This window comes from Lethenteron reissneri, chromosome 3, assembly GCF_015708825.2.
Source record: "Lethenteron reissneri isolate LAM-NWPU_2019-01 chromosome 3, ASM1570882v1, whole genome shotgun sequence".
NCBI lineage: Eukaryota > Metazoa > Chordata > Hyperoartia > Petromyzontiformes > Petromyzontidae > Lethenteron > Lethenteron reissneri.
The window spans coordinates 2,305,464-2,317,881 of record NC_083781.1 but is presented as its reverse complement, the minus strand read 5'-3'; the positions used below and the strand labels follow the sequence as shown (position 1 = coordinate 2,317,881).

At 44.7% G+C, this 12,418-nt stretch overlaps 1 protein-coding gene across 3 annotated transcripts in view; it reads right to left on the bottom strand.

The window, feature by feature from the left end:
- The window catches only part of LOC133345109 (BAI1-associated protein 3-like), a 51,839-nt gene extending 41,953 nt beyond the window's left edge, over positions 1-9,886 (bottom strand). For all 3 annotated transcript variants that reach the window (XM_061555592.1, XM_061555610.1, XM_061555601.1), the window contains exons 1-3: positions 9,614-9,886; positions 1,914-2,006; positions 84-137 (exon numbers count right to left, since the gene is read on the bottom strand). In XM_061555592.1, coding sequence (XP_061411576.1) covers positions 84-137; positions 1,914-2,006; positions 9,614-9,631 — 165 coding nt within the window. In that variant the 5' untranslated portion in view covers positions 9,632-9,886. The remainder of the gene's footprint in view (positions 1-83; positions 138-1,913; positions 2,007-9,613) is intronic.
- Positions 9,887-12,418: the final 2,532 nt, after the last annotated feature.

Below are 12,418 nucleotides of genomic sequence, written 5' to 3'. Positions count from 1 at the left end.
CTTGACAAACGTGTGTGTAATTTGTACAAGTTTTAACGTTCTTGAAAAACAGCTTAGTATAACAATGGTGGTATTTAACGTACCTTGGCAGCTTGCACCTTGTGCAATATGTCAGCATGCATCACCCTGGGAAACACCTGCAGCAGCACGGCCCATGTGGCAAGGGCAGAAACAGGGTGCGCTGATGTGAGGAGACTGCTGAAGCTCAAAGTAGCATCCATAATCATCAACAACAACCGCCGTTCGCCACTAAGTGGCAGGGATGTCACCACGGCGCTTGTGCCACTATGAGACCATGTGAGGTGTCTAAAGCTCGATGGCAAGAGGTCATGGTACAGACCCAGGTGCCGTGTGTTGTCTGACTGAGATGACTGGCAGATGCACCAGTATTGCTCTCCACTGTGCCAACTTTCTGTGTTTTAGCCGCCTGGCGCTCCGCTCGCTGTTGTGAGCGTCGCTGCTCTGCCTTCCGCTGTTGCTGGAGGGCGACTGCGCTTCATCACAACTCCTTCCACCTGCAAGTGCACAGGAGGACTCGTCCGTGTAATTAACTAAGGGCTGATTAATTATTGAAGCCAGTAATCAAACCAAAAATTTCCCCCAATGTCTCTCGAAAGCAATCCCCCTACCTTTGTACTTGATTTTCCTGGGCATTGAGATTAGATTTAAGCAAATAACTTACATTAACTCTGGTTTTCATAAATGGTCACTTCATACCTGTCAACCCATACGTTTTACCCGTATTCTCGTACAGGGAAATTCAGTTTTTAGGTCCATATGGCGTAGAACCATTTCAATATGGGCAAAAAATAAATAATATTTGTTTCTGTTTCTCCCTTGTGATGGGACTTTGTAGGATGAACGTTGAGATTTATAAGGCCACGGGATGACCAATAAGGTCTGAATTGGTCTGTGATAAGGTAGGCAATGATAAGGGATTGACAGGTATGTCACCTACACGCTCTGATTATATACGTACATTAATGTGACCGCTATGAATGACCCCGATTCGAACCGTTCTACCAATCATCTTTTTCCCGTTCAAAGGCCCCATCCAAGTGTGCACTAGCGGGGCAGCCAATCGCGCAAGTCGGAGCGCGCGTTTGAACTTGTCGGCCGGTAACAGCCTGACGGCTAATAACCAATGGCACACAAGCGTACCCATTTTGAATGGACATGGCCTGTCAGTGCTATACCTGACGGTGGGCATAATTGATATTACCGTGCACTCACAACGACCTTAAAGCTGAACTCAAAATCTGAATTAGGGTGAACTCAGAATAACCACAGCGCCTGGATGGGTGGCCACCACGCACGACACCTGCCGTGCCTGGTGGCCATCCTTCTAAGCACTACCCCAGGCTCATTCCTGCTGGGACTTTCGAGATCCGACGAGACAGTGCGCATCCTGTGTGAATTGTCCGAAATCGCGATGTGAATTAGCCCCTAGTTGTTAATGCATTGCAGGAATGCGTGGTCACAAGCACAGGCTGTTATACTTGTCCAGGAATTCATGTGCAGTAGACACATTCTTGCAATCAACTGTTGCTAACCTCCCTCCCCTGGTTTTAAAAATAAGTTAATTGTTGATGCTGCATTGGCAACGGCACACGTTGTAAAATTAATATAAAATCCCAACACACTGGTCAACAGCATTGTGGCCTTGAAATACAAATATATAATCGGTGACCCTAGAGACTTGGCCCTTCTTCATAACACGTAACTAATTGCCGTATTATATGAGGGTCACCCCACGTTTTATTTATCGGCCAATATATATCGAAGAAAAGTTAAACCTACCCAAAGAACGAGCAGATTTTTTTCGATTAAACGCGCATTACATTTCTTGAGGGCAGTGTTGTTGATGAGTGTGTTGAGTGTGTTTTTGTTGTTTAAAAGGAGTGCGTGTTTACCTTGTCTAAAAGCGTCTTCACTTTGCCATCTCTTTCACTGTTTGGCTTCCACTGATGATGAATGGTATACAGCACCTCTTCATACAACAGGCTCTGTGCAAACACACACACAAAACAGCTTTAGCCTCCTCATGCTGTAAAAATATAGTTTTTTGACAAAATACTTTTAAAATACGATGTTTATCTTAGCAGGTAAGGCCCGCTGAGCTGTATAGCTCCTTTTTAGAAGCGACCTGGGCACAAATGATAGCTCAACGAAGTTGCTTATCACGTGGAAATGTATAAGCAGCCAAACACTCAAAATACATGTTTCTAAATGTAAATGGAGAAAATCCACATGACCACGGAGAGAACATGCAAACTCCAAATATACAAGCGTCAGGATCGAACCGATGACCTCATGTATACCAGGTGAGGTAGCTAACATCTCATCACCGTGGCATCCCAAAATTACATTCAATCCAATTGGATGTACATGCCGCTTTGGAAAACTACTCTATTCATGTCTTCAACAATGCATCTGAATGTAACAATGAAACCCTGATCACACATCCATCCTTGACGATGTTCTCATGTCAATTGCTCCGCAAAAGTTTATAAAAGTGGATGGAATTGGAAATGATCTTCGTGACCACTCAAGGAAATATGGCATTCGACAAAAGAAACTGCTTCAGGTTCATCTTCTTGGTTATTTCGGTAAAGTCACGTAGAAGGGAAATAATAAAATAATAATAAAATTCTCACGACGTTTCGATTGCAACACAAGCAATCATCATGTGTGAAAAACACAGCAAGAAAAAAAAATGCTTCAGATTCCACATAAGATCATATTTTAACGCTCTTTGAAATAATTGGACCATCAGGCCTTCATCCATGACATCGCCAAATTCTGTCCGACCTCGCTACGCATGCAAATATTCCTGTAAATGCACTTCGTGTGGTCTCTCTTCCGAAAGAATCTTCCTTTCTATAGTTGACAGACGTGTCCCTTTCAAATAAATAAGTGTGTAGAATCAGCGGGCAATCATGACCACCCCACATGGGTTTGACCAAGAAATTGCCCGGCCCATCCGCTCCAGAATCGCCGCTTTGCAATTCGCTCATCAAATGGAACAAGGCAGCACCAAATGTTTGTTTCCAACCCCTCTCAGGGTTATTATCTTCATGGGATTCAAAAGATGATTCCTCGAAGGTAAAACGTCTGAATAACTAACGGCACACAGCAGACCCTTGAATATTGTGAGCACCCTGTGTTGATATCATTGTTAGAGACTAACATTTTACTTGTACCTGCAGCTCAGTTATTCTGGCACATTTTGCCCTCATATTTGTGCTGCATTTCTGTTGTTGTTATTGTTGTTATTCGCGTGCATTTCCTTTATGACAGTTAAATACCTCCTTTGTGATCTGTGAGATATTCCTCAGGGAGCCTCTACTCGTTCTCTGCATTGTTGATTATTTTTGTCTTTGCTGCTGTAAAATATCCCGCCGTGATAAATGCAAAGCAACTCAAAGAGCTGCAGTCCACATTGATAACCTCTAACCTCCCACAGCACCTACCGCACTGCACTCGCACGCGGCTTTTGCGCGGGAAACACGGCCCGGGTGGGGGTGGGGGGGCAGTGGGAGGGGCGGGGCGGCGGGGGAAAGCGGGGGGAGGGGCGACGGGGGGGGGGTGACGTCATCGCGCACGAGCCTCGCCCATCGCTGTGGGATTTGGTTGGGCGCGCAAGTGCCCTCTGTTCCATGAGGCCAGCCAGCAAAAGTTTATTTTATTTTATGAGTAAAAAAGAAAATTAATAAAATCCACGATGTTATCTGTCTGGACTGGGGGTAACCCCGCAGCGTCAGCGATTTAACAGGCTTAAAAAAAATACGATATTCCGCTCAATATACTGTACATGCATTCACATAAAGTGTAACACCTCGTGGCTTTCGCGACCAACAACATCATCACCCATAATAGAGGTTGTTTTGGGTTAGATCGTAAATATATAGATGTGTCATTAAACCCACCACCTCATGGGTGGTGGCGGGTAGTTACACCTAACCCCAAAAAAACCATTATTCATATACATTACACATAGGTTTGAGTTTCAAACATTTGGCATCTGGTCAAACGATGTTATTGAATTAAGCGTAAACGCATTGCAACCACGTGTTCATCCACTGCTGGATGGATTAAGGCCTCCCACGTCTGGCGGTCGTGGAGATCATTCGGCCATACTTCCCCACGCTTGGTCAGCGAGCACCCCATTCGCATGCCGCTCGCGATGGCCACAGCCAAGGTGGATTCCGTTCAGCTGGGACGTGAACCCATTGAGCTGGGTCCATCAGCACGCTCATGAACCCAGCTCAATGGGGTTCATGCGCCAATGAACCCATTGAGCTGGGTTCATCAGCACGCTCATGAACCCAGCTCAATGGGGTTCATGTGATAATGAACCCATTGAGCTGGGTCCATCAGCACGCTCATGAACCCAGCTCAATGGGGTTCATGCGCCAATGAACCCATTGAGCTGAGTTCATCTGCATGCTCATGAACCCAGCTCAATGGGGTTCATGTGCTAATGAACCCATTGAGATGGGTTCATCAGCACGCTCATGAACCCAGCTCAATGGGGTTCATGTGCTAATGAACCCATTGAGCTGGGTCCATCAGCACGCTCATGAACCCAGCTCAATGGGGTTTATGCGTCAATGAACCCATTGAGCTGGGTTCATCAGCACGCTCATGAACCCAGCTCAATGGGGTTCATGCGCCAATGAACCCATTGAACTGGGTCCATCAGCACAGCGCTCGAAACGACTGAGCCACCAACTCACCCCCCGAATTGTGAGAATGTGCAAATTGAAAATGGAACGCCCTGTACCGTGTCTATATATACACAGCCAAATGTCGTACCCAAACACCTCGCTCGCGATAGCCAAAGTCAGGGTTTATATTCAGCTGTGACGTGAACGCATTGAGCTGAGGTCATTAGCACAGAGCCCTAGAAACTGAGGCATCGACTCCCCCATGCCACTCAAGTTAGAATGTGCAATTGGAAATAGCACGCCCTGTATCGTGTCTGTGTATACAGTATACACAGCCCAATGTCGTACCAAACACCTCGCTCGCGATAGCCAATGTCAGGGTTTATATTCAGCTGGGACGTGAACGCATTGAGCCGGCTCATTCAGTTTTCAGTTTCATTTATTAGGTATAGCCCTGTGAGCCATTCGGCTGTTGAATCGGGTGCAACGGCAACAAACAAAAAACAAAAACATGAACAAGAAAACATCTTAAAGTGACTATGCGCAAACAGAAAAATCCAGGAAAAAACAGCAAAAATCTTCCAGAAAAAGCACCGTACACCAACTCTGTGTGCAAAAATCCCAGTGGGATGCAAGTCAAACAACAACAACCACAAGATAACTTAGATTAAAGCCATCATTCTAACTCCATACTACAACAAACAAACATGGCCAAACCATTCGCGCAGGTCGCTAACAACCGAGGCACCAACTCACCCCCATTGTTGAGTGTACAATTTAAAATGGAACGTACTGTATCTTGTATATACACACACACAACCCAGAGAGCCTTTGGTGGGCTTTCACCAGTGGCAAGAGCCAGCAAGTGGGGTTACATAACACACACGCCGGCCAATTCCCTTTAAGACTGTACAGTACCCCGGGCGTGTTAGATCGCATAAATATAAATGAACGACACCATTCATATTCGTGTGATCTAACCACAAGAAAAAAACATTTCTGGATCATATTCGTCTCGAAAGCCCGACTACTATACTACGTGCTGGCTACCGGAATTGTCCCACCATAACGCGAACCATTGTTTTGTCACGGTTCACCGAAGCAGGAATTATTTTTTCCATCCACTCTCCCGAAATATATTCCACAGTGGTAATTTCTGAATAATAAAAAAAGCTACAAAGTACCCCGAGAATGAATTAATCATTATCTATCCACGTCTGAATGAATGCCTCATGGTCTCATTGCTCCATCTCTGGAAGTCCACTTCTTTCGCACCGTGCGAAGCCAACCATGCTAATCGGAGGTGCGGGGGGGGGGGGACAACACAAAGCAGTTCTAAAGAAATGCGTTTGTCAATCTAGATTTGAAAGTGCATTTGGTTACCGTTCTTTTGTTTGCATCAATCCACTGGCGATCATCATCATCATTGTCCCTTCGCCTGACTTGTCCTGCCCAAGATCGCAATATTCTTAACAATTTATATAACATCTCTAACTTGTGTGTGTGTTCTCTTGTCTGCCTGTTGCTCTTTTCATGTCTCAGAAAACAAATGGATTGCGTGTTCTTATATAACGAGCTATCGATTCTTTTTAGCGCCATGAGACCATTACTTTTAATCCGGACCACTTTATTAACCATGTCTTCAGTATCACATTACTTGAGTCAGTCCATAATGTCTCACTGAATGATCCCTGGGTGGCTAGTAGGTGGGAATCGGTGGCATGTCGTGGCTAATAGTCACAGGACTGAGCAAGTGGTGTTCCCACCCTGCAATGTCCTGTAACTGCCAATGGTTTATGGCTCGTTGTCGCTTTACAAACAATAAAATATCTGTTTGGCTCAATGGACCGTAACAAGTTGAAAACAAGTCTTGAGGAATACAGGGACTCCTCTACTTACAAATATTCGACTTGCAAACTTTCATAGAAATGAACAAAACCTGTCCATACTGTATGTCAATTTGCCTGTTCGGACCGAGAGTCGTAAGTTCAAGCACCGTGCAATAAATGGCGGCGGTGGTGGCATCTACATCTGCAGAACGTGAAGAACCAGTGGCATCTACATCTGCATCACATGAAAAACCAGTGGCATCTACATCTGCATCACATGAAAAACCAGTGGCATCTACATCTGCATCACATGAAAAACCAGTGGCATCTACATCTGCAGAACGTGAAGAACCAGTGGCATCTACATCTGCAGAACGTGAAGAACCAGTGGCATCTACATCTGCAGAACGTGGAGAATCAGTGGCATCTACATTTGCAGAACGTGAAGCACCAGTGGCATCTACATCTGCAGAACGTGAAGAATCAGTGGCATCTACATCTGCAGAACGTGAAGAACCAGTGGCATCTACATCTGCAGAAAGTGAAAAACCAGTGGCATCTACATCTACATAACATGAAGAACCAGTGGCATCTACATCTGCAGAAAGTGAAGAACCAGTGGCATCTAGATCTGCAGGACGTGAAGCACCAGCGGCATCTACATCTGCAGAACGTAAAGCACCAGCGGCATCTCCATCTACAGGAGATTATCCAACTTTTAAAGCCGTTCCCCGTGTTTAGTGTAGACGCCATACAACGTGTTTGGAATCGACAAGGAGTAAAGTTCGACTTACGAACAGACCTCTGGAACCTAACTACTTCATCAGTAAGGAAGTCCCTATACTGGCTGTGGGTGTGCCGTGTGAATTATCCATGTCAGCGACTCCCAGGGGACAGGGCTCGATGAAATTAACTCAAAAAATGTAGTTAACAATAGAGGCATCATGAAAGTGCAACGAGATCACTACTGCCGCTTGTTTAGAACGTAATCTTGTAACTCGAACAACAACAACAGCATTGTTAGTAGCGCGTGAAATGTGCCTTGCCATGCAATGTGAACGTCTAACGCCTCGGCTCTCATACATAACCCAGTTGGGTTGTAATTCAATCCAAGCGTGCAAGACTGTAAGATTAGCTGTTATGTAAAAGGTATGCACTGTGGTGGAATAAAAACAGAGAACGTGGCAATTTCAGCAGACACCACAAATATGTGCCGCTCCCACGTGCACTGCTAGCATGCACGGGCGAGTTGTGAACTCATGGCAGAGCGATTCATGAACTCTCTACATTCAATCACACGTGGGGAGCGGCGATGCTGTGGTGAATTGCGCCGCGCTATAATACCGGTGACTAAACTACAAACATTGTTTATTTTACCACGTGAGGCCCACTCATGTGCCATGTCGCTCTTTTTCAGTAGCGACCTGGCCATCACAAATGATAGCTCAACGAAGCGGCTTATCATCACGTGGAAATGTGTAGCAGCCAAATACTCTTATCTACGCGACCACGCGGACAGAGACACGCAAACTCCAAATATAGAGCAGGCGTCAGGGTCGGGATCGAAATATATTAGAATTATCCAGACAATAATGAACTATTGTTATGGTCTGGATTGAGATCTTATAATTCACATGTACATTTCCAATTTTTTTTTACAAGGTTAGCATTAAAATAAATCAGGTAAAAACGAGTTAATCAATTACACACTTTAATTTTCACTCAAATAGAAAATAAATAATTTTGACCCTAGAATTAATCAAATTTGATGTGCTCAATAAAAGTGGGTGGCTTGCATAAAGACAATGAAAGATATCGAAAGGAAACCACTCACTTTCATTCACAACATCAAATTTGATTAATTCTGGGGTCAACATAAATTATTTTCTACTTTTGAGTGCAAATAAATGTGTGTGAATTGGAAAACGTTTTTCTTTATCTACTTTATTTTAACATTTTACCTGAAAGCTCAAGTTGAGTAACAACAGCACCAAACAGAAGAAGCATTAAGAGTCGGCTCACAGCCGAGATGTTGGCGAACTCCCCCGGGACTTTCAAACCCCCGATGCGATGTGTATCGCTCACTCCCTTGATGGACACGTGGTAGTTACGCGCCATGCGCACTTGACTTGCTTGTAACTTCATTGTACGGGGCGGTGGTTCAGATATCTTGTGACCTCTAATTATTGACCTCTCATATTCCCCCCCCCCCCTGATTTGCATATTCATTTGTTTTAAATAAACCTTACTTAAAAAATGTGTTACATGCTGGCGGGACTATGTCGCTCGGCTGCCCTGGGAATGCCTGGGAATTCCCCAGGAAGAGTCTGTGCCATTCGTTTAAAATAAAAGTCACTGCCCAGCAGGGTCCCTTTCGTGACATACATGCCTCACTGTTATCATTTTTGTGAGGACTGCACTGGCGGAACTGTACAAAAAATTAAAAAATTTGAATGAACCTCGGCGAGTGAAGAGAATGTACTGATTTCGAGGCACGCCGTAGTCGTGTGATGTGTTCACAACGATGGTTAGTTTCTCTGTTTGACGGTCTCCGTCTATAAAATCAAACCTAGGGTGAGTTATGATTTGAATTTGCAGATGCGTTGGCTGCACTTGTAAAGAAAGTCCATTAACAATGAAGGAATTAACGATGTACACACCCTCATACCATAGTATGCTTTCAGTTCCTTCGAGCTGGTAATTCCCTACGATCATAACGAGAAAAACCCTTCAAACCCTATTCATGGGCACGTCCCCCCTCACTCCCACTTGTACAGCATTTTGGGATCTCGCCACATTTCAATGTTTTAAACATTCAAAATTCAAATAAAGCTGTGTTTGTGTGCTTTTATCAGCCTAATACCACCTGCGGGTGGAGCGGTGGCACAGTGATTAGCGCACTCCGCCAGGTTACCTCCAGTTGCATGTTTGACTTACGGCTAACATCGGTGGTGACAACCGAACCGGTCCTGGTCTCCCTCCCGGTCTGCCTTCATCAATCCACAGTAACCAGCAGCATTGTGAAGTATTCCCAAACGCATCATGAGTAATCAGACCCGATGCATCCCGCACACGTTTTCTGTGTCACCCAACATGCGATTGCAGACATCTTACCTGTAGTTGGGAATCCATTTCTCTTCTCCCGCATACATCAATGTCTCAAAACGCGCATGAACCAAAACAAAAACAGCAGCCGGCTTCACGAAGGCAATGCTATATGTGTTTTATTTAAAGAACGGCAGCTAGCTGATGTTGTTGACGCGTGGACAACTCACGTCACAGTGAGCCAGGCGACAGTACGACACGTGTGTCGGAGGAAATCGCGCAGCGATTGTGAGCGCGTGTGTGATGTATTTATAATAACACGAGAGGACTAGCGGGTGGATGGCTGGCCGCTGGGTTTATATGTACGAGCCCTCACCGATTACATCACACGTGCCACTTGAATGAGAGCAGCTACGTGTCACTCCCTGTGGGCTGGGGGTGGCCTTGGCACCGCGCCAGATCCGTGCGGGTCTCGGGGTATAGAAGGGAAGTAACCGAGATGCCACCCCATTGTCGAAGCAGAAACGAGCCGTGTTTGTGGCGTGCGTTGACTGTAAATGGAGCTTTGGAATAATAGACATAACCTCCACTGCGAGGGACAAACCTTAAGAGTGTGAGCGTTCCGCATGATGAGATCCGGCCACCTTGAACGCTGCCGTTCAGTCATCGATGCGCAAAACGCAATGGTAAAAAAAAATGCATTCAGCTCACGATGCCTGCATTGATCACGTACAGTCTAGGGAGACTGGTATGTGCAGTCTATTGGCAGATCCTATTTTCTGTATCGATTTCGAATTGCAGGATGCATGTGCCACCCCTTCCAGATTGCTGTTCTGATGATGATAACATTAATTGCGAACTTCTAAGACCCTGTTTGTGTATACGTTACCACGTCTGTGTGTTTTTACATTACACGCTTTTATTACATTTTGCACGCTTTTATTATTATTACACGCTTTTATTTAACTCACTCTGTTGTTGTCGTTGTTGTTGTATCCTCAAATCTTGTAACTCAATTTTAACCCACTTCCCAATGTGGTATCGACTGCAAACTTGCTATAGTTATGTCATACTGATGACAATACTATATTCTATCATAAAAAATAAATATTTTTAAACATTATTTTTTTATATGTTATGTTTCGGCTTGGGGGTCGTCCATAAATGACGTCACGCACCTGGGGGGGGGGGTCAAACATTTGTGACGATGTGTGACGGGGGGGGGGTTTGAGAAATGTGACGTCACATCAAAATGCGTAACTTTAAATACATATAGAATTGTTATAACAACACAAATTTTGATTAATTTTCATTATTAACCATTTGATTATTTAAATTTACTAAGGTCACCTTTATTTATTCCATGAAGGAGCATTTTGCTTCTCCATGGGAGAATGGAGAAGCATACATTTTTAAAAACATTTTAATTATTGTTATTCAACATTTTGATTCTAATGATTCTACCAGGGCTTTTCATTCTGTGCAATGAATATATGATTGTTATAATTGTACTATCCATTTTGATTCGTTCTACTACAAAGTTTCAAGTATTTTTTTGATAGTTATTACTTTTTATATTTTATCATTATAAGATAATTTCAATGCAATATTCTGAACATCTGCAGTTTTAGTTAGACGTTGAATGCTTTCAAGTGAATTTTATGCTAAATTTAACCTTTCCAACGCCTCCTTTTTATTACATGTTTTCTCCTACATCAGAGTGCAGCGACACATTAAATACGCACTACAATGACAATGTGAAAACCACAGCACACCTGATGATGATTGCTTGTGTTGCAATCGAAACGTAGTGAGAATTGCATTGTTTAAATTGATTTATTTTATTATTTCCCTTCTACGTGACTTTACCGAAAGAACCAAGAATAAGGGGTTGACAGGTGTGCTAATCGGAGGCATCGCATCTGAAATTGCGCGATGCGGTAACCACCGTCTTTGTTCAATGACGTGGAGGAATTAGGAACCAGTCACGACAGGACGGCTCAGACAACCGTTGAACCAACGCAAACGGCTCAGGAGACAAAGTTATTCGAGCCTCGTTGCGCACCCATTGCATGTGAGAGGTGCTTTTGAGGGAGCGTCGACTTTGGGGCAAAGTTGGCATCTAGTCAAAACCGTTGGACCTACTCTGGCCCATGGTTCCACGTTTCGGGGCAGTACGCAACCTCGTAGGGCTCGGCCACGCACGATTGCAATGACACCGAGCAAAGCGAAGGACCATGGCTTCCGAAGCAGTCAGCGTTTGCATTGATTGCCACAAGTCCCATCGTCTCGCGCCCCGCACTCCTTCTGCCGCCGCACTCCTCTCGACGAGCAGGCAAGCTCAGCCTATTCCCCTTAAAATTATCTCGAAGCTTTCCTAAAAGGGCATAGAAATTATGGCTTTGACACCTGCAACCCGTATTGTTGCGGGCGACTCCACCTGTTAGAACCAGAGCCGTCACGCAGCACCGCTCTGCGCGAGTTCCACTAACGGCCTCGTGTGCACTCACCACCTCCTCACATTCCATGTCCTTCATCTCAACCAATCGGGTCAACTTTACATTCCTCACCCACCAAATAAATCTGTTTCTCAGGAGAAGTTCACGCGGACCACCAAAAAATGGACTGCTTTACCCCAAAATTTGAATCTGAAATGACAGCGCCCACAAACTGTGACTCTATTAAATAGAGAATACGATCTGTACAAACGCAGATAAAGATTTAAAAACCTCAAGATACCCTGAATAACCTTTAACAGATGTCTGGGGCCAGCGCGTGCACGGCACATAAGCGGAAGGGGTGGCCAACACCATGCCTGACCACCTTTGTCTCCCCAGTGCTGATGTTTACAGCCGCACCACATACTCATTCTAC